The sequence below is a fragment of the Pagrus pagrus genome (genome assembly GCF_965226575.1).
Source record: "Pagrus pagrus genome assembly, chromosome: 15".
Classification (NCBI taxonomy): domain Eukaryota; kingdom Metazoa; phylum Chordata; class Actinopteri; order Spariformes; family Sparidae; genus Pagrus; species Pagrus pagrus.
This window is the reverse complement of record NC_140199.1, coordinates 21,721,410-21,744,309: the sequence shown is the minus strand read 5'-3', so window position 1 is coordinate 21,744,309 and position 22,900 is coordinate 21,721,410. Positions and strand designations below refer to the sequence as shown.

The 22,900-nt window shown below is 40.7% G+C and overlaps 3 protein-coding genes across 11 annotated transcripts; 2 read left to right on the top strand and 1 right to left on the bottom strand.

Moving 5' to 3' along the window:
* Positions 1-1,337: 1,337 nt before the first annotated feature.
* On the top strand, positions 1,338-8,788 carry znf451 (zinc finger protein 451). 8 transcript variants are annotated; one of them, XM_084375018.1, is made up of 13 exons: positions 1,339-1,447; positions 2,538-2,598; positions 2,947-3,030; positions 3,117-3,230; positions 3,892-4,003; positions 4,099-4,249; positions 4,350-4,476; positions 4,561-4,720; positions 5,075-5,222; positions 6,024-7,501; positions 7,585-7,656; positions 8,237-8,290; positions 8,631-8,788. In XM_084375018.1, exons 2-13 carry the CDS (start codon positions 2,542-2,544, stop codon positions 8,669-8,671), a joined length of 2,598 nt encoding a protein of 865 aa, XP_084231144.1. In that variant the 5' UTR covers positions 1,339-1,447; positions 2,538-2,541; the 3' UTR covers positions 8,672-8,788. The 8 variants fall into 8 exon arrangements, with proteins under 8 accessions (XP_084231146.1, XP_084231144.1, XP_084231145.1 ...); XM_084375021.1 differs by having other exon boundaries at positions 1,350-1,443; XM_084375014.1 differs by lacking the exon at positions 1,339-1,447 and adding an exon at positions 1,531-1,792.
* A 2,269-nt stretch (positions 8,789-11,057) lies between these two features.
* bag2 (BCL2 associated athanogene 2) lies at positions 11,058-13,793 on the top strand. The gene is made up of 3 exons (XM_084374976.1): positions 11,058-11,323; positions 11,633-11,742; positions 12,920-13,793. The coding sequence occupies exons 1-3, from the start codon at positions 11,202-11,204 to the stop codon at positions 13,309-13,311; spliced, it is 624 nt and encodes a 207-aa protein (XP_084231102.1). The 5' UTR covers positions 11,058-11,201; the 3' UTR covers positions 13,312-13,793.
* Positions 13,794-14,872: 1,079 nt separating this feature from the next.
* Positions 14,873-21,828, bottom strand: rab23 (RAB23, member RAS oncogene family). Of its 2 annotated transcripts, none has more exons than XM_084374723.1 (7): positions 21,393-21,828; positions 18,660-18,853; positions 18,106-18,191; positions 17,681-17,837; positions 17,514-17,596; positions 17,322-17,414; positions 14,873-17,249 (listed from the first exon to the last, which is right to left on the bottom strand). In XM_084374723.1, exons 2-7 carry the CDS (start codon positions 18,812-18,814, stop codon positions 17,116-17,118), a joined length of 708 nt encoding a protein of 235 aa, XP_084230849.1. In that variant the 5' UTR covers positions 18,815-18,853; positions 21,393-21,828; the 3' UTR covers positions 14,873-17,115. The 2 variants fall into 2 exon arrangements, with proteins under 2 accessions (XP_084230849.1, XP_084230848.1); XM_084374722.1 differs by having other exon boundaries at positions 18,660-18,893; positions 21,393-21,827.
* Between the last annotated feature and the right edge of the window lie 1,072 nt (positions 21,829-22,900).

Here is a 22,900-nt window from a genome sequence, read left to right as displayed (position 1 = left end):
TGTCATCACAAGGTTCTTAAGAGGGCATATGGTCAATGGCAACACAGAGCATATGTTCACTAAGTTGTGTCATGCATGTTAATACACTGTATGCAAATACAATTAATTACCATGTGGAGTTAATTGTATTTACATAGCTCAATGTCAGAATTTAGCCTCAAGGGGCTTTTTAATCTGCATAGTGTATGACACCCACTATCCTTGTGGTAGTGGTGAGTTTTCAGTTTGTCAACATGTATTATTTGCAACAGATGTTCACATTGATTGTACATATCTTCTGTTTGTCTAAGAGATGTATAGTATGGTCAGGATTATTGTAATACATGTAAAAACAAAGCCTCTTTAATTGCTAGAATCATTTGGGTACTCACACTTTCATTGGACACTAGATGGGACTGCAGTATCTTTCAGTCCTTCTTTCAGGGGTGCTTGTTTGAAGTCTTGTCATTTCTGTCTTCTGAGTCATTCTCCCTATGTTCACATTACTCCCAGAAACTAGACCTGCAGCTATTAATCGCGCAGTTGGCTACTATCACATTTAACACCACCTATTTTGATAATCTATAATTAATTGGTTTGGTACATTTTTTTTTTACAAAAAAGTCAAAATTCTCAGATTCTGCCTTCTGATATGTGAATATTTTCTGGTTTCTTTACTCCTCTATGACAGTAAACTGAATATCTTTGCGTAGACCAAACGACTAATCGATTAAACCAGAAAATAATGGACAGAAAAAGCAACAATGTAAACAATTGTTGGTTGCAGCCCTATATAAGACTATGACACCGGATGAAAGAGGCTTGGGCTGCAGTTAATCATCAGGATGAATGTTTTGCTTGAGGTGATATGTCTGCATAATCACAATGCATTTATGCACAAACTACATTATTAAAACCTTTGTGCTCAAACACATTACTACTGTATGGGTACAGTTTTATATAATATCACTGTGATCATCAAATTAGTGTCACACACAATATGTTACATGTATCTATCATTACTACATGTGTTGCATGTACTTTTGAGAGAGCAGGGCCCTGGGGAGCCCCTCTGTGCACAATACTGCCTCTATTATTCATCATGATCTATCACAGCAGATACATGAGTCTTATGTCTGTTTGATTTCTCAAGTGAGCGGTGCCATTTAGTTTCAGTCTATGTATAGCTATTCATCCGAGGGGAAGAACTAATATATTAATAGATTTGTAGTTGGTGACAGTTCACACTTCGGCCCGGACTGGTAATACCAGACGGGCGGGGATTGAGTATTGCGTCTGTTGTAATTTGACAACTATTAACCCCGTCCGTACGGCACACCCCGGATAGAAAAGGAGCGCTTCCGTCAAACATGACGTCGCAGACCAGACTAGCTTCCTTTGCTCTGATTTGGGGTGTTATACTAGCTTGCTACCTCTCTGTCAACTGAGGAGCCAACAGGAACAGTAGGTAATGCGATATCCAGCTTCATTCATCTGATGGTTTCAAACATGTTGGCTGAGCGCAAACACTCAAGAGCAACTTTAGCGTGTTTACTTTACACTGATTAAGCGCGTGAGCTAACGTTACAGCCGTTGCATGCGCACACGTCATAGCTAACGTTAGCTTAACAACAGCCCGGACTTTTCGGACCACTGCAACAACACCGTCCTGGATGGCTGCCACTGTGGAGCACTCATTTCAAGATGTTGCTTCCAATAAAGTTGCTGAAAAGACGTTGGTTGATAATGCGAAACCAAAGACCACCGAATTAATTTACCAGCGACAGACTAGGGCACTTCACGTCGATGACAGGCGCGTGTAAAGTTGCAAAAAGATTGGACTTAAATCGATGAAGTGCAGCTACATGCTCTGCAAAGCTAAACCCAATACCATAAATGTAAACGGCGTATGACATTTCTTCTGTGGCGCGTAACTTCTTCCTCGCTGGAGGGCAACGGCGCTCAGTGTTGCCACCAGTGGCGGAGCGCTGCATTACAACAACACCGTGTTGTAACAGCATGGATCGTTGCAATTTAGCTTCCACCCATTAGTGGCAGCACTTAGGAGAAGCACTCTAGTGGGAAGGCAATGAAGAAATTATACCCATGTTGGATTTTTGATGGGCTATATTGGGTTTAATGGAACTGACCTGCATTACGCCGGAGTAAGTCGTGTTTCTGTTGCTTTATGCAAGCCTCACATCGACGTGAAGCCTCCTGCCATGCCGTTTTCAGCCAAATCTCATGCAATCCTTCCTGTAACTAAGCAATATTGACGTATTTTCGTTCTGTTGCTAAGGGTTAGCTTATCTAGAGAATGATTAAACTGTTAAGAGGTGTATTGAACAAAACGGCGAAGGTTTATGGCCACATTTTTATTAAACAGAGCCAGCAGGCTTGACGATGAGGTCACAGTCGGCGGTGTTACAGACAGTGCTGTTAGTGATACTTGTCTGGCTGGCTTAGGTCAAATAGTTCACACCCCCTTCCTGTCACATGACTGTTCAAAGTGTGGGCTGCAGCTTCATAAGTAACATTGAGTTTGTTTTTTCCCACAGAGAAATGTCTTCTCCAGTTCAGTCAGACGAAGATGAGGTGGAAGAAGTGGAGTTTGTATCAGTAAGTGACGTGTACACTTTTATCTATTTGAAAAAATCAATGGGTTCAAAGGATCACTAAAACCACCTGCTTACTTTCTGTGTGCCGACATTGATTGAACTGATTGTGCACATCTTTATCCAGCCTGATAATCAGACTGAATTTCCATTTCACTTTATTCACAATTGTATCTAAATTGAGCCGCTGAACCATATAACAGGTTGCTCCTTATGTTGTAAGACTGTAGCTGATGATTCCAGCACAGATCACTTCACCTTTTCACGGGCACTCCCAGAATAAGTAATGAATTGTATAAAGGGAGGTGTGTTTTATAACGCTAAATGACATGGTGTCTTGTACTTGCTTCAGGAGGCCCCTCTCAGACCAGTATTGGACTGTATTGATCTACGTAGTGACAGTGAGGATGAGGGATGTTCATCATCAGCAGGCACTGTGAGTGGATTAATAGAACAGCTTTTTTACCTGTCTAGCGTTTTTCTGAAAGAAAAATTAATAATCACCTTTTTATTCTCTTGCAGCTGAAAGATAAAATCACCTGCCATAAAGCGCGTGTCACATCAACACTGGACCGACTGGCCCACCAGGTGGCTCTAGAGAAACAGGAAAGAGCAAATAAATGTAGAGCATTCAAGGTAAGAATGCTTGTGTTTCAGACCATTGTCTTCAATTGCTTTTTTGATTTAGCATTTGTTGCCTTTTCTTTCTTTCTTTTTTTTTATAAAAGGCAAAATTACATTATATTGCATACCTTATTTGTTCCCTCTTCCTAATTTTATGCTGTCAGTACTGAGATATCTGTATTCTACTCATGTTTCCATCTACACTGGCAAAGGAAAGGAGACGCCTTATGCATTAAAATGATATGATCACACTAATAGTGCTTCTACATTATCATTATGTAATATTTTATTTATTAACTGCTCCGCAAAAATGTGCTTGTGTCCATAGCCATTGAAAGCAGAGTCCAGTCTGTAGCTTCAGCACTGGCAAAACCAGAAAAGCATTTCTGCAACCAGTTGTTATTTGTGTCTCCTTTATTCAGTAAACGTAACTTTAATGTTGAAGAAAATGTCTTTTGAGTTGGTATATGGTGTCAAATAATAGCTGCAGTGCCACCCTGTGGACAGAATGGTTAGAAAACAAGTAACTGTGGCAAGCAGTGGCGTGGTCACTCCATACAGCATTATACTGGCTAACTCTTAGAGAACTCATATCAACACCATCAGTTTCCACTGACATCTAAAAAAAAAAATGTAATATAATATGTCATCTCTTCATGACCCTCTTTTTCAGGCGAAGCAAATCTCACAAAGAGCTCATGGACAACAGGAGTTGGCTTTTAGTCCTACAAATGGAGTTAATCGGGAAGCAAAGCGCTGTGTAGACATGTGGTTAAAGATGCCAGGTACATTTTCAATCTGAATCAGAAACCTGTTGCAAAATCACCAACCCTGTCACTTGTAAATCTCAGATGATTCAAGCCTTTGTGTCTCTCCTCAGGTGTTAAACCTGGAGTGATCAGTGCTGGTTTTGGAAGAAGGCAAGGAGCTGCTTCTTTTCCCATCAATAGTTCAACCAGACACACTTGTCCAGTGATTAACTGTGGTCGAGTTTATGAGAACGCCTCCCTACTCGAAGGACATTTAAAAAGGTAATCCTTGTCTGTTAATTTCAGAGTAAGTTCACTACCTTTCCCACCATTTCCTGAGTACTAACATGGCATCTTTTGCAATGAAATGTCTCATGTGTAGGTTCGATCACTCCCCTTGTGACCCAACCATCAATCTGAAAGGATGCCCAAATGACCTCTTTGCCTGTGCTGCCTGTGGTCAACATTTTCAGACTAAAGAAGCCTGGAGGAGACACGTCGAGTCTAAGGTTGGTGCACTTTAATGACTGGGTTTTATATCATAATTATTTTGAGAAGAAACATGTTTTGAGTGACGTTGTTTTGGTTACCAGGTGTCCTCCTCCGCTCCTGATGGTCACAGCGTCGCTCAGACCTATCAGAGGATTGTGTGTTTTGCCTGCCCCGCCTGCTACCTCTTCTTCAGCCTGCGAGATGAGTGTCTTCAGCACATGTCAGCCAGAAACCACTTCACAGATTCACTCGCCATGACTGGTAAGGTTTATTGAATATTTGTATTTTCTATACACCTTCATTTAAATGCAACAATTTTTTCAAAATAAATGGGCACAGGGAAGTGGAAATTGAGTCATTAAACAGTAACATTTAACAGTTTTCTATTTCATCTGTGCAATTGTAGGGATTGCTTAATTGATAAATGTGTGAAATTATTAAAGAATAAATATTTTGTTTATATGTAATTGTGTCTGCAAAGATTTGTATACGCAAGTTCCTATTGCACACTGGATAAGCAAATTATTCTAAATGATTTGGTTGTCATTTAAGTTTATTTTACATAAGACTGTCTTTAAAAAGTACTCGGGGTCTTTTCTTTTTCTTTTCTTCAAGAAACCAGAGGAAGAGCACTGCCAGTACCCATCCCGCAATATGTGAAGAATCGTCTCATCACATTGTGCAAGGATGCAACGTTCAGTGTCCGATGCTCTTTATGTCACAAAGTACTGATCTCACATCAGGCAGCTCAAGCTCACTTTAAGTAAGTTTATTGTGATTTATTCAGTACACCTGCATATATTATACTATTTTATTCCAATATAAGCGCATATGTGCAGGTTCCTTTAACATGGCTGAACCAAGCAAAAATAAGCAATTGCCTCCTTTCCCATTGCCAGTGGACAAGTTAGCCTTTCTGCTTTACTGCTGGTGTGTCACATTCAACATCGCAAATGTGCTTGAAAACATGGGACAGTAGAAAGCAGCGGATCATATACCTCATCAGACTACATCTGGAGGACATTTCACTTGTTTTAAAAAGTCTGAATAAGATTGTGAATCAGTTTTTCTGGAGCTGATGATGGAATTTGCTAAGGAGTGAGACATTTCGCTTCATTCTCCTCTCTAAGAGTTGCACGTACGCAGATGGATAGGGCAGCTGGCAAGAACTGAGTACAGACATTTTGGCCAGTGATAATGCTATCGTGGTTACTTATCTTTTACCTCAGTCTCTCTTTTAAACTTAACTGAAAAATGTTGCTTGAACCGGGACGGATGGAAGGAACACTATTTATGTGCTTGCGTCCGTGACTTGAACCCTTGTGTCATATTTCCATCACAGCCTGTCGGAGATGGAGCCAGTAAACCTGGAAATTGGTGCCGATTTTACCTTTATTTTTCTCACTGAAGACAAAAGTCAGATGTTAGTGGGTGTGAGGAGGTTTCTGTCCAGTGTGAAATCTGTATTACTATCTTTTGATATTCCATATGCATTTAGCAGACCTGAGTTTTGCTCAGGTGTTCTGTGTAACTGAATTTTACTTTCTTTTTCCTTCTGTTATAGTGTGCAATGCAGACAGGGCTGTGCGGTGGCCAAGGCCGATAAAACCATAGTGCAAGTAATGAAACAGCTGCAAGTGCGAGGCCAATGCTCCCTCTGCTGTAAAATCTTCCTCAGCCAGGCTGAAATTGAGAGACACAAGGAATCGACCCAGCACGACGTGGAGGTCAACCAAACAATGGAGAAAGCAGTCCTTCAGCACTGCAGGTTTGGTGAAATTCAGCACACACACAGAGCCACAGAGGCACAGCGGAAACGAGAGTCCACTGGCCTTGACACACCTTTTCAAAAGAGGAATAAGAAGAGGAATGATTGTGAAGAATTTCCAGCCAAACGACAGAGGCTAAGCCCAAGTGTGCATGGCAACTCAACAACAGCATGGTTCTGTGAGTGTGGTGCACAGTTCTCAGAGGAGGCTGCAGCCAGTAAGCATCTCTTGGCCGTGAACCAGATTTTCCATCAGTGCGGCGTGTGTGGCAAACACATGGGAGAGTCCTCAATTACCCGCCTGCATATGAGCCGCTTCCACGGGGGAGCTCATCTCTCCAACTACCTCTTCTACTGCCGCAAGTGCAAAGTGGAAATGCCTCGCTACGAAGATATCTTGTCACATGTGTCAGAGGTTCACAGCGGACACACCTACTTCACCGAACAAGAAGTGCCCGAGGAGCTCGCCACTCTCATCGATGCCAAACCGTCCACCAGCGCCCACCATTCGTCTTCCAAAAAGTCCACAATCCAGCAGAACACTGTAGGGACATCTTCCTTAAAAGCAGAGCAGACTTGGATGTGCAGGATGTGCGAGGACGTCTTTGACTCCGAGGAGGACGTCCACAAACACTGCAGCGACATGAACAGTCACAGCTATCAGAGATACATCTGCGGACACTGCCCTCAGAAGTTCTTCAAAGAGTCCACCGTACGCAGACATTGTGCGAACGAGCACAACGGGCAGATAAAAAGCTCCCACTTCTGCGGCCTCTGCGACAGCATGCCGTTTAAATCAGAGGGCGAGTTCCTGGAGCACTACAAGAGTCTTCACAGCAGGGACTACTACTGTATGGACGATGGTGCTCAGCCTGCTGTTGCTGAGAGCACCGGTCAGCTCACATGCCAATGCATGGGTTCAGAAAAGAGCAAAGACGAAATGAAAGCTATATACACACAATGTATGAGAGACTTGGCCGATAAGGGAAAATGTCATTATGTGTGTGCTCCTTGCGGTGTGTCCGTGCCCTCCTACGCACAGATGAAGACTCACGTCCACATGAAACACCCCGCTCTGAACCTGGACAAGACCTTCGACGTAGAGTGCAAAGATTGCCAGGAGAGTTTCACAGGCGTACCAAGTTTCCATAAACACTATCACTCCCGACACTGTACGATGGAGCCATGCATGAGCTCCAGGACCTGCAGTAAAGAAGCAAAAGCAGCCACTGTAAAAGTACTCGATGCTGTGGAGATCAAACCAGACACAAATGGTAAATCTGTTAGAAATGTTTTTCATTTATTAATCTATGTTTTGCAGGCAGAGTTTAATTTAGTTTGCATGTTGGCATTTCAGAGATAGAAGATGAGACACTGGTGAAGTTTTTGAACCAGGATCAGGCCAACAAGGAGAGTGAAGTGCATGAAGGTAGGCAACAAACAATACATAACCGCTGTGTAAATGGATAAGATGCAGTATGTACACACACAGACATGGAGTATCTGTGATTTCATCAAAGAGGAATGTGGCTCAAGCGTTGATACAATTAAGTCTTGGCGTATTGTGTTACATCCACAAATAGGAAGTTATGAAACGCCTTCCATGTACAGTCTATACAGTTACAATGCCTTATTGTTTTCATATGAATCGTATTTTTCGTTATTAAGTGTCATAATACTGGTTTTACATTAATAATTGCTCATCTGTTGTGTTCTTAGGTTGTCACAAGTATCAATACTTGGATATTTCTTTGATACCATGTGTTTAAAAGACACTTTTCAACCAAAGGCTGCACAGATATTAATATTACAATGTGTTGGTGTGTGTTCTGTATCAGAACTGTGTGCAGGTTGTTAATTTAAAAAAGAAAAGGGGAAAAAAACATCCTATTTAGAGTGATTAAGATTGTTATTTCTTTTTGCCACGGTATCAAAAAAGGTGTCCAGTATCATCTTCTTTTTTCATCGAAGTTTAAAATTCTGGTCTTGTCACAACCTTCCTGTTCCAGATGAATCGGACAACGAGATGTCTGTGAGTGCAGAGGAGGCAAGAGAGTCAGCAGGTATGAGCCTGAGCATTTAATCTTTATCCAGGCTTTAGGCTACGACTGAACTGTGAGGATCACAGATTGATTCCACTGGCTACATCCTCAGCTAGATTCTTCCCTTCATTGCTGAGTATAGTGTCGTATAGTGTACGTCCCTTTGTGCACCAATTACTGACCGATTACATTTTGCTAAAGAGAAGTTAGTCTGATAAACACTCTTCTTTTATTGGCCTTAGTGGTTTGGGAGATGGGCTGCGATTTAAAATGTATAAATATAATGTAGCACTATAGGTTATAGTTTATTTGGACATAGTGTAACTTTGATCCTTAATCTCTACTTTTTCCTGTTTTGCAGAGTTGGAAGAGGCTCTTCAAAGAAGTCTTCTGGAGTTTTAAGGATGTGATGAGATTAATTCTGTTGTGACACGATGTTCTTCGGATATCATGTGGAGATGTTTTGTACCGGGATATTTGTGTTCAGAATATATTCAATAAATGTTAGTTGCTATTTTATTTTTCTGTGTGTTTAATCATTTCATAGTTATATAATAAAATCAATACAGGGCATTCCCATCACAGGTCATTCTGTACTCTGAAGGTTGGTTTGTGGATTTACACACTGTCCTCTGTTGTAAAGATTCTGGTGTGTCAAAACATGTGCTATAGATGGCATCGATGACACTGCAGAATGCCGTGGTGGAACTTGTGACCACGTTGAGAACTGTATCTCCAGTCGCCATCTCGGGTTACATTGCAGACTTGAAATCCAGTGTATTGAATGCACCGTAAGGAGTAGGGCCACCCTTTGTATGTAGAAAAGTCTTTCCTGTCATGCAGGTCCTGATCTTTATGGTAGTTTCCTCAAGTCGTCTTCAAAATCATTGGTGAGCAACGTACAGATTCTTACACACTGAAAAACTTGCATCCAGATGTATTTTGTGCAGCTACCTTTGTAATTGTGATAAACATGTATATAGGATTCATTCACTCCTTTGCTTTTTTGTTCACCCTCTTAGTCACTCGTCCATTGCATAATCTGTTTGCAAAGTTCAGTTATAGGTCAATCAGATAATGAATTAAACTTTCCAGTATAGTAAAATAGTTTGAGGTCGTAGCCCTGGTAGTAAACAGTGAGTGCACATATATGCAGTCATCGTGCAAGTTAATTATGATTGGACTCTCCTGGTTGTAGAATTTATCAGCTACCATCTAACTGCAGTTTCAGAGGTGACGTTGCCTGTTTGAACGTGGACAGGCTTGTGTCACCCACCGGTGAGGAAACCTCATCTGATTCACATTTACAGAACATTTAGCATGACCTGAAAACATGACGGAGTATCTGGGCAATTTATTTAACATGCATTAAATATACAATCAGTATAATATTCCTCTATATAATATTCTTTTTTTCTTCATTTCAGTCTATATGATGTTGCTCTCATGCCAGGTGCCTTTGTCCTGACATCACTTTTTGCTCTTATTTGCCAGTTACTGTATGTTAAAAATTAACCAGTTTAAATGAAAAGCAGCCATCTAAAGTCCACTTTCCATCAGGGTTCACACAAAAAAAGAGTACTGCGATGGACCTACTTTTATGAAGACTCACTCACAGATATTTGTTAAATGTGGAAATTAAAAGTGTTATTGTTAACATTCTGCCCCTAAATGTGGCATTCCATCAAATCAAATCAGTTTTATTTATATAGCCCAAAATCGCAATCACATTGCCTCAGTGTGCTTTACAAACTCTACAGGGAACAACATCCTCTGTCCTTAGACCCTCGAGTCCAGTGAGGAAAAACTTGCAATATCGAAAATGAAAAGATGGAAGAAACCTCAGGAAGAGCCACAGAGGAGGGATCCCTCTCCCAGGACGGACAGTCATGCAATAGATGTTGCACTAACAGAACAAAATCACAATTTACAAATTGCATTGACAGATGTGTAAAGTGTTGATCTAGGAGGACGACTGAGCAGGCCGAGGCATCACCACCTGTCAGTCAATCCACTTTTCAGGCAGTTTGTAGCACTAACATTGCTAACGCTAGCTAACATTAATGTTGCTAATGTGTGCTAACGTTAACATTGCTGATGTGAGCTAATTTTAACATTGCTAATGCGAGCTAATGTTGCTAACACTAGTTAGCTATCGTTAACATCGCTAATGCTATCTAGCTAATTGGATGCAGGATCATCCCTATGTTCCCCGGGTGCTATGTTCCCCGCTTTGTATGTGACATTTTTTTTTGAAAAAAAAGGGTCCCATGTTCCCCGCTGTTCACCCAAAGGGTCCTATGTTCCCCGCTGTTGCCGGTTGATGAACAAACCGGGGAACATAGGACCTTTTTTGGGAAAAACGGGGAACATAGGACCCGGGGAACAGCACAGTGTACTGTAGAATTTCTTATGTTTTTTTCCCCACAAACTGACAAACACAGACACACTGACACCAACAACATTATACTATTGGCTGACAAACCTTGTTAGAAGCTAAAAGCGACCATTTTCTCACAGAGATAAACAAAATGATCATTTCAAAATGTGCATTATTAATTCACAATCATAATTCTGATTTTAGGGGAAAGAGATTCTAAAAAATGATTGTCTGCATAAAAACATCATCCCAAGTCATGTTAAAAGCATACCTGAAAATGTATTTCTGTGGACCCCCTCAGCTCCTCGGGGACCTCTCGGGGGTCCGCGGACCAGAGGTTGCGACCCACCGTTCTGGTCTCCTCGGGAAACTTCTGCGAGGAGCGCGTGAAGGAAGTCTCAGCCCATGTTAGGAAATGTTCTCCCAGGGACGCTGCTGCAGCCACAGACCAGTCAGCCGGACAGCTCAGGGCGGTGATCGCACACGGGAGGAAGGATTTCTCTAAGATCACAGTAATAATAATAACAACAAGAGGAAGAAACACTCACCGTCATGGCTCAGACGAAGATACAGGCGAAAATGACCGACGCTCAGTGCGCCAAGTTCAGCCGGACCCTCTCCATGGCAGATCGGTCCGGACGACTTCTGGAAACTTTGGATGAGCTGGAAATGAGGTACAGTGAAGTGCCAGGCCTCAGCATGTGCGTGATCGTTAACATACGCACACCTTATACACTATATAATATAATATATGATACTAATGTAATCCTAACGGGATGAGGGAGAAAATGGTGGTTGCACGGATTAAAGCTGCAGCTGGTTATGTTGTGATTAATATAAGTTTTGTGAGTTTGGTTCTTTTACTGTATCAGTACAATACTGTGACGTGGGCTGGGATTTTTTTTTAGCCCTATCCCTCTTTATCAGCAGTTCTCTCTGTGGTTGTGGATGAATGTGTGCTCATGTATTGTTGTCTCTGTCAGGGTGGAGGCTTTACGCGAAGCAGCGTCGGCCATGGAGCAGGAAAGGGAGTGCATCCTGGAAATGATTCAGTCCATTCAGAACGGACAAGAAATGCGTAACATCTGTGCTGGTGAGACTTTCAGGGAGTAAACAGACATTATAGAGTCTGATCCACCTTGTCGTTTCCGACTGTATAGTGCTCAGTGGTGTGTGTTTGTGTATCTGCTCTGATTTCTCTGTAACATTGTGATCCAGTGAGGTTATCTTTTGGGTGCTGGGTTGTGTCATTCAAGAACCTCATGGGAAAGGAGGCAACATGATAGTTTTTGCACTCCACCCAAGGAAATATAAAAGTTTGCGTCATAGTTTGATTTCCCCTGTTCATCTCTGGTTCATATTATAGGATTACATGCAAATCATGATACAGAATGTGTTGATTACCTGAATCACAGTGTCCTCATTTCCCAAATGATGTATGTCCACCTTACAATAGCCTAACTATACAGTGCTGTACATACAGGGGGTTGGAAATGTAATCTAGTACAATCCAATGTAGTAATCCTGCTCCAAATACCACCATTTTCAGCTTTTATAATGTATTATGAATCCATTATGTGGAGGCTGTCATTTGCTTCATTTGTGTTATGTTTTCACCTTCTGGACAAAATAACAGTTCATTAAAGTCTTGCTTTTTCAGGTGACAGAAGGACAATATAAAGTAATCTAACTCCTGAACACCTCAAACAAAGATCACAGAGTTGAATCGACAGCTTTCTGACAGTTTTAAAGGCCTTTTATTCAGGTTTCTGTATGGAAACACACCAGTCAAAGGGTGAAAGATAGTTGATCTCTGAGTCTCATTTCCAGCTCAGTTAAGAAACCGACATTTGGGTTGGCAAAAGTGTTATTTGATTTTATATGTCAGCTATCTTTCTCCAGAATCACCAAGAAACACCGCAAACACAACAAAATACTAAGAAAATAAGAAAATACAGGAAGTGGGAAAGATGTCTGCAGATACAGGCGCCGCCACACAAGTGCTGGATTATCTTTGCTGGAGTTTATCCTTTGTTGTTGTTGTTGTTTGTTTTGAAAAATCCTGCATGCCTTTTAAAAAATGAACTTCGTACATTTCCTAAGTGTAGTAGATTTGCAGGGCCATCCTGTTGGATTACACTGCATCAAATCGGGCCTGGATCCACCCTGCAGTAACACAATCACATTCACCTGAGCTGCATGTCTCTGGGTGCTGGGAGGATAAACAGGGAGGATGAAGGAAGCTGAAGCTTTCTTTTTTTGTTTCATAGGTGAGAGAGAAGAGTTAGATCTCACTGCAAACCGTCTGATGGGCCGTACGCTGTCAGTGGAGATCTCTATTGGCACCATCAGAAACCCCCAGCAGGAGGATGCGCTGAACAAGGCCACTGCCATAATTGACGAAATGGTGAAGAAGCTACTGGATGACATGGAGTGCGGCCGCCAGCGGCTCCTGGCCCTGCACGCGGCCTGTGTGACCGAGGCCCCGCCGTGCCCCATCGACCAGAAGTTTCAGGCCATCGTGATCAGCTGCGCTCTGGAGGACCAGAAGAAGATCAAGCGGAGGCTGGAGACTCTGCTGAGGAACGTTGAAAATGCTGACAAGAACATCAAGATTATGGATCACCAGAAACTGGAGCAACCCAAGGCCAATGGCTGTTAATGAGACCGGTCATCGAAACATAAACACGTGTCTTTAATACCACTAACCTCACCGAGAACTGTCGTAATCCTGTACTAACTCTGACAATGATGTAGCAGCAGACGAGTCCTTATGGGTGAAATTACAGTGAGACTGAACCTGAGGGCCAATAATACGGTAAAGCTACAAACACCATCACTCTCTGTGATTGGTGATTTCTTGGCATAATCAAGTTTTATCTTTAAATGATTGTCATTTACACTGCATGATGTGTTACCCAGTACACAATGTGTGTTCACATGTGCACTTAGATGAGACAGAAAATCATACGATGGCATGCTCGACAAAGAATCCTACGTTGAAGTATCTTTTTAGTTTCCTCGTCTCACCTTTTAAATCGGCACTTGGGAAGGATGTTAGATGTGCACACACTACCTCCATGTGTGAAGGCAACACAACTCACATTAAGCTGTGGATTTTAGTTCATATTTGCACAAAGCTGTTTTTATGTCAGATTATGTGTCAAAACGTGAATAAAAAGCACATTGTTTTTTGTCAAAGGTGACGTGATGCTGTAATACATGGGAATACAACAGCACATCAGTGCTTGTGCTCATTGGCAGAGCTGTCATGTGAATCAGTTCATAGGGTCCCTCGTCTATGTGAGGTGCAAGAGCCAAAATGAACATTGGTAACACCATCATTAATAAATCATCATTAGTTAATAATTACTTATAACCCATTTATTAGGCAATTGTTTATTGTAAAGTTGCAACTGATATTTATAAAACTTAACTTGTAAATGGTGAATTAACACTGTATTTCATCTATAGACCTTTACAATTGCTTAATAAATGGTTTCAGAAGAATTTCATTGTTAACAGTGAAATAACTATTAACTAAAGTTTAATTAACTATACATTTACCATGTATCAATGATGGCTGTCATGAAATGTGAAAATGAAGCAGGTATCTATGTATCCTGTTTGCACTAAAGATATAGACAATAGTTTACTGTATGAAGCTCCACACAATTAAAGCACCAGTAACCTAGTGCTATATAGTCAGCATTACTGCCCTACCAAACCCTGTAAGTAGGGTACATATTTAGTAAAAATGTAGTTATAAGCAATGTTCTATTGCATGAAAAATGTTATGCTCTAGAAAGGTGACATTTAAAAGATTATTTTAATGAACTGACAGTTTAGTTATTTATTTTGTTATTCCACATAATTAAATAAGACAGCAGCTAAGTCAACTCGTGATGGAGAAGAAAAGCTAATCTGCAGTGAGCGGTTTGATTTATTGGGGCGGAAAATAATCAGTCAAAAAAGACATTAAATAAAAGCATTGTAAACTTTATCGGTTTGACAGTTTGCTGTCAAACTCTAAACATCTTTGTATGTTTGACCATTAAGTCTTTACTTGAGTAACACTGCTTTCCACCCAACATGTTCTTCCTCAGTGGATGGAGTAAGAGTGTGACAAGGGATTGAAACATATGGGAAATGGTTGAAAGTGAACCTGAAGACTTCAATCTTGGTTACTTATATATGTTAGCTTGAAATTACACACAGGATGCTGAAGAAAAAAGTAGAGTTTTATTCATGTCAGATTACCATCAACTCCCCCCCCAGACATAAAATCAGGCGTCGCCCACCTGAAGTTGTGATACACTTTTAACTGTTACAACTAAAATCCAACAATGAGTGTTGTTTCTGTGTGACTGAAAGCATACATGTGTTGGTCTATCTAAATATGTGAAATTGATTTATGAAGTGTGAAAAAGAAGAGTAATAGTAAGACATAAAGATTATTACAACACCTGAGTGACAGCACATAAGTACGGTTAGTTTAGTTTTAAATTATTTTGGATTATATGCCATCTTAATGGTAAAGTGCTCTCAATCCATTCAGTCAAAAAGCAAGAAAGGCAAAGTAAACACAATGTTAACGATAAGAGAAAGCTTGAGAAATAATTATTTACAGATTCACTGTGCAGGCAAATTTTAAACAAACAGCAAGAGTAGGGATTAAAATGCTTACCGGTGGAGCATGTAAACATGGACAAGGCAGTGTGGCGTGGTCGGACATTCACTGATGTGGATAAAATGCTTGCATGCACAGTTGCACCACACTTCCTTTTTCTTTTTCTTTTCAAACAGCACTGTTTACATACAAATGAGAACGTCTGAAACGTGACATGGTCTTTGTACCAGTGGTGTAACTGGAACATATTTTAAAGCACCTGATGGGATTTTCACAACAAACTATAACGTGAAAACATTATGAATTCAGTCCCATCTGAACATGTCGAGAATGAAGTTCATTTGAATCTTTTGACGGACATCTGAGAACTTTCTAAAAAGACAAAACGTACATGCACATCTATTCCAAGATGATGTAGAATTGTATTTATAAGGAAGTGATGACCATTTCAGACAGGGGACTCTATAACTTTTCCACATATTTCTTTGTGCTTGGTAAACCGCTGTCTTTCATATAATAAGTTCTGAAAGAAAAAAAAAGACTAGGCAGTAATATAAAGTTCACAGGTAGTTGTAGTTTGGGGGATCTTTTTTGGAGTACCCTCATGTAGTGAGAAGAAACTGAATTCTCTTCCATATTCAGGCACACACAAGCAAAATATCTGGTCTTGGTGATCAGGTTTTGTACCTTCAGAGAGAAATAATTTGTACCACAGGGACAAACACCACTTAGCAGTGAGCTATCAGTCTTCCAGAAACTTTCTGGCCCCACTCCTTCTTCTTTTTTCTGCATCAAAAAGCAGCAGAATCATATTTACAAAATAGAAATTGATACTACAGAAGCCAAATCGAAAACATAAAAACCAAAATTGTACCATGTTTTAGTGTTTTCAAATGTTAGAAATATAGTGAAGTCTTCACTCTAAGGCTGATCAGTTACTCAAAGCTGTACCAAAGTTAAAGTAAAGCACAGTTAAATGTAAACAACTGCAATCAAAAACATAACATAGTGCTATAACTCATCGTGACGTGAGGTACTATGACTCAAAGAGCAAAGGACCATTATTCAACTTCTAACATTTGTGAGAGTCTTACGATTTGGTTAACAGAGCTGTGAATAAGTGGAGTATAAGCAGAAATTACTGTTAGTGATTATTGGTTATCCATATATTTGGTTATACATAGGAGCACATTCTACTAATTCCATGTTACATCAATATCACTGCAGCATTAGTATTTAACTACAGCTCAGAAAGAGCTAATTTGGCACTATGTCAACACTTCAGTGAAAATAACACCCAACACTGCTGTGATTCGTACAAAAATACTTCTGCGCAGAGAAATAACTCTGGATTCGATAGTGTTTTCGTCCCGATAAACAGTATAGTTTGAACCATATTCTGTTGACAGCTATAAAAATATGGTACAAAATAATCTGTGTATCTTCTACAATACATGCAAACATATTGCACAGTTGAAACGCCAAAATCAGGACGGTAAAAACCATCTTTTGTTTCTTGGGGTGTAATTAAATTTATGACAACAAACATGCAGTGTAGCTGCAGCTGTTGCTGTTACTTAAGGCAACCACAAGGGGGAACCAAGCATGTGCAGGTATTGTGTGCAGATCACTGCTGGAGGCTGAATTAAAGGAAATTCAACCATCAATGTGCAGAAACAACTCAGGATTCAGATTAAACATCAGGTTATTAATGCAGCGTAGAGTAGTATGTCCCAGTCTGAGTGGGCTTTGGTCTCTAAATGTGATTACAGAATACAACGATGACCAATGTAGTGTCAGAAACAATAGTCAGTCACTAAAATGAAATGGTTTTGTCTAAAGTAGGCTGCAGCTTCCGAAGGGATTTTTACTCTTCTTGGTCCTCTGTTTGTTTGGTCGCAGAGTGATGATTTCTCTGCCGTTGCTGGAGTTCTGGTTGCAGACATTACTACTCGTGGTATTAAAAACACCTGTGGAAAAACAATTTATGAGTAATGTAAAACACTTAAACTTGCAACATGATGTACAGTAAGGTTCCTTACCTATTTTATTGCTTGTTGTATGGACCACCTCTGTCTCCTCTGCTGTTTGCTGTTTGAGTCGCTGAAGATACTTCTCAGCTAAGTACTTAAAAACTAAAAAGAGAAAACCAGGACAAGTGTTAAGACGGGAACATCCAGAATCAGATTGATTCACGTGCATTAAACCAGCTGTCCACATCATCAGTAACCCACCTTCGTTCACGTTCAGATCCTCTTTTACTGAAGCTCGATAAAATCTCAGCTTCAGCCTTTTAGCCAAGGCTTCTGCCTCCTCGCTGCAAAGAAAATACAAAATGTGACAACAGTACAATTTGTCTTTAACATTCAATTACTTTGGCATAAAATAAACTATTACAAACTTTTTTATAACAGTCTCCTCCAGCAGGTCGATCTTGTTCTGCACTAGGACTGTGGGAATATCTCCGACCTCTGCCTCCACCTTCTCCCTCCAGCTGTCGATAGCCTGATACGACTCCCTGTCTGTGGTGGAGAAGACTAGCACACATGCTTGGGCACCTGGAATGCAAGACAGCACACCAACTGGTCGTGTTTTCAAGCTGTTTATACTCTTAGAAATCAGATACATAACTGACATTGCAAAAACACTGAGTAAACTTTTCTAAAGAACCCTGCTGATGAGTCACAGTGCATGTGCTTTGGTGGAATACTGCGCTGCCTGTCAACCGTAAAATGTGTGACCAATAAAAACGTAACCTCAGCGGTCAGGGAGGTCAGTGACCCAAAGCAGCAGTGGTATATTTGTCACAGTGGCGGGGGGTCTTACCGCGGTAGTAGGCCTTGGTAATAGCGTCAAACTCCTCCTGCCCCGCGGTGTCCCACAGCATTAGTCGGACCTCCTCGTCATTCACACTAAAACAATGAGCATATAATGAGAGACAATTATGAATAACTTGCAGTGAGCATAACAACATCCTACCGACTACTCTAAAACTCTAGTTTTTCAGTTGTATTTATGAATGTCTTTGTAAATTTGTAAGACCTGTACTCTAACTTTTTATTATTTTATTTTTCATATTAAAACAGTCCAACAATTCACAATATACTTAAGTATCATTATTTGATGTTTTCCTGGTCACTGTCATTGACATAATGATACAACCTTCATCAATATCCACTGATTATGCATCTTATGGGATCTTCATTACTGTTGACTAAGAAACTCTTTAATGGTGACGTTGCAGTTGTCGCTTGTCAACTTTTTTGAGAAACTCTAGTCACACAAAGGACTAAACTATGGCACCTTGGAGCCCAGCAGTGGCTTTAAATATAAGCTATAATTGATATAGCAATGAGAACTTGCGTTAAACAACTGCTTACAGTATCTGCCTCTCCAGAAAGTCCACTCCGATGGTCTTTTTGTAGTCCTTGGTGAAGATGCCCTTGCAGTAACGTTGGATCATACTGGACTTGCCGACGGCTCCGTTGCCGACCACGACCACCTTGATGGCCACTTCCATGTCCTCCTCCAACATGGTGGCGACGTCTGGCTGGTTCTCTCAGTTCCACTCTGCCTGGGTAGTTTCAATGATGTGACACGAACACATATACAAGCTGAAAGTGTGAAATAAATCAAACATGAGTGTGTGACACATGTTTAGATACTATAAGTAAACACATTCAGCAACGTGAGTGCAACTCAACTATTGTTGTTGTTTGGCTGACAATCAAATCTCAAAAAGAAGAAATTAAACATGTTTTATAGCTTGTCAAATTTGAATTGTCATTTCTTTCAGCACGAACGTTTACCTCAAGAATGTATTTGGGAGGGGAGTGCTTTACAGTGCACACACTACGACTGGAACTGTCCTTTAAATTATTGCGTGCGCTCACACTGAACCCACTGTTGTAAATTTTACCATGAACTTGTTCGGAGCAACTGTGTAATGTGTTTATTCTTCCATTAGCATGGAGAGCAGCAGACTCCACATAGCAACTGGCAACTCTTCCACAGTTTTATGTGTGTGGCTGCTGAGTGCGACGCTAAACAACATATTGTGGGAAAGCTGTTCCCAGTGGACACTGACAACCTACTGTGTGACTGCTGTCCAAAAGCCAGTCTGGATTTTAGTCACGATTTGTGCTGCGGAACCAGATATTATTCATCAACTGTAATTGAGCCGCATGACGCAGCAGTTTTTATAACATGGAGGCAAAAAACATGGCTTAAAATAAACAGCCTGCTCTTTGTCTGAACACTCTTTTAATGTGATGTTTTACATTGGTTAACAGGAATTACATACTTTGACCTCTGCGATCTGAACATTTTGCTCTGGTACTATTACAGCTTTGTGTAAATATGTGCTTCTATTTTGCAAAAGATATAAATGTAAAGTAGTCTTTGAATGTCCATTTTATTTTCACTAATGCTCTTCTTCTTAAGTAACTACTTGATTCTATTCCACTGCAGCTCCTCAGAGACGGCCAGCTCTGGGTGAGAGAGTCTGGTGCAGAGCCAGACCTTCTGGAGGAATAAACACCCAGAGTCACATATGATTCTGCTCTGAATCAGAGTCGTTTACTGACAGGAGAGCTCAGAGATTACCTTTTGACTTTTAGGATTAAAATGTGGATTTATCTTCGCTCCTATTTATTTAATCGACATGTTACTGAGAGGAGAAGGAAAAATAACAAAGAGAACTGGAGTGACTAGTGAGTGCTGAGTTTAGTGATTGACCCGAGTACAAACATAGATACAGTCACCCTCTGTGTCATTGCTTGCTAGCTCACGGCTCATGTACAGTTAAGTATTCTGGCTGTTGAGGGGAATACACGTTTCACTGAGTAACGCAAATAAACACAAACGATCCCGCAGTCAAAGTTGCTTTGCTGGTGGTGATACACCATTAATCAACCACCATGGCTAATGAAAATCTATCTGACGTGACTCAGGCACAAGTGTTGGCAGATGAGGTAATGTTTTAGTTTTATTCACATAACGTTTAGTCACATTCGCCAAATTCCTTCCTCACCCTCTGACTCTACCCAGGAAGTTATAGTGAAGCTATGAAACGCACCATTACCTTAAGGAAACTTATGCATTTCTCTGGCTGTAAAAATTGCTGGAAACATTCGGATAAATGTTTGTACAAAACTTAACTAAATACACAACAAAGGTCTAATCATTTTTAGACATTTTAACGCAGAAATCTTTAGGGGAAGACTATAGACCCCCTCTTTTCTTCCAGCTTTGACTCATGAGCCACGTTACACATTAGCAGCCTTCTCATCTCTCGTTGTAATCATCTCTAGAAGGAAAATTGGGGATTATGAGGCTGGTTATGCACGCTTATGATTCATATGTTGAAAGTCTGCTGACACACAATGATTCAAAATGTATTCAAATAATGTGCAGTTAACATTAACAACATTAAGAAAAGTAGTGGACAATCAATTCGTATTGATCACCTCTTGTCGATCACTGTAATCGTGTTTCATACCTTGAATTTTTCTACACAAAATGTAGTAAAATATGAAGATGCCAGTGAATATACCAGACTTCTCCAGAAATGGACAGTTTCAGTTGGACTCCTCATTACCATCAACTCCAAGTCATTTTCCATACAGGGACAGATATCTTCATGATATTTTACTATTGCCCCATACATACTATAACTTACATATTGTAAAGACATGGTAGCAGGGTATCCTACGCATTACAATGCTCATATAAGTGAACTTAGTAGGTAATAGACAGTTCACCCCCCTCTTTAGACAGTGAGTCATCTTCAGACTCACAGTTATTCTGGCCAGGACTCAAAGCGAGCCAATATTTTAGGGTACAGTTAAAATCTTATACTGTAATACCATGAGATGTAACCACTTCTTTCTGTTGATGTTTACTGCTGCTGGATCCTAGACAGTATTTTCAAAGTTTTCTGCTTTATTCCCTCAAATCAAAGTCCCTTGCCTCGGTCGAGATGTGACCTGTTGAACAGCTGTCTGGGGGGTGTTCAGGTACCGAGCAGCAGCTGATACTGTCTCTTAAAGCTGACCGAAGGAAGGGCGAACCGCTAGAAAACTCAAACATATTAGCGGGGGCGACTTTCTTACCTGTAAAATCGCGTTTCAGCTCATCCGGTGTCCACCAACATTAGATGAGCTAACCAGCCAGCTAGCCCACAATCACATATCTCCAGCCTCCCTCTGCTCTTCTCCGTGGCAAGAGGAGACGCTAGTGACTCCGCTGCTAAGGTTACTTAGCTAATGTTAGCCACTTTCCACAGAGAAAAAGCACCTCCCGCTCCGCTAGTGAATGATACCCAGCTAATGACTGCTCAAGCCGAATGCTCTCCGCTTCAGTGCGACAGATAAAGTTTACTTAACGTCTACAACTGAGTAAAATGTGTGGCATTTACGGGATGAAAACGCATTGCTATCTGTCTGTGAGCCTACGTTCCTGCTAACTACGTTGCGCATGAGAGTAGCTAACCAGGCTAGCTCGCCAATGTTTGTTGCTAGGCAGCAGATTCAAAGAGTGTACAAGTCAAGATAGTCAGCTGTCTTCTTCACGATCTTCTTGGTCGTCTCTTCCTCTTCTTCGCCTCCTCTTTTTTTTCGTCTGCTCCTTGTTCTCCTTCTTCTTCTTGACGTTTTTAAATGTTGGCAAACGATGAAAAAGCGCATTACCGCCACCAACTGACATAGAGTTTACATTTAGACCCAGCTCAACACAAGGCTGATAATAAAATCACATAAAATCAACTGGGCTGAAAATAACAGAACAGAAAATTAGCATAGCCCTGTAAATCATATTTGTTCTTCCCAGATAGTTAAACAAAAATGGAGAACTTTCAAATCTTTCAAAATATCACGTAGGAAAGTTTAAATGAAAGTTTAATTTGATGTCAACGAGGCTCTGACTCAGGCCCTTTCTCTCAGCTTGAAATCTTTGACGATGAGCCGTCACATCTATCTGCATTATGTTTTTCTTTTGCAATACTGGGCTGTTTAGCTCTGTGTGACCAAATCTCACGGTGAACATTTGTCAGTTCACAGACGTTTCTTTGAGTTCTATGAAACCATCACTCTGTCCTCCCTACTTCCCGCATTTCTGCCTTGCTTGACCACAATTGTCATCCTTTTACTGAGTTAACTCTTTTATATCTTAGATTTTGGAATATTGGATTAATAGAATTATGCTATTACTTGATAATTTCTAATAACGATCTTGGGGGATCTTGCGTATTAAAGCTGATGTTCTATACAATGCATGGTGTCTTCTTTGGAGGCTTGCTATTGGCTGATCTGTCCTTGATGGCTCTGTGGGTAGACATGATCATAGATATATTATGTTATTACTGTTAATACATTTTATTACTATGTCTATGGACATGATTGTAGCTCTAAACCCACTAGTTCGGGGTGCGTTTGTTATGCAGTACAGATGCCCCCGCAAGTTGCTGTTGCACCCGGCGAAAAAGTATTCACAACAAAGACACAATGTGTGAAGAATGGCTTATTAAAAAACACATTTTCTTCACTCACACGACTGATTGATATTTATCACGTAAAACTAAGAAGTATTATCTTCTACACAGAGGTCACCGTTAACGGGAGCG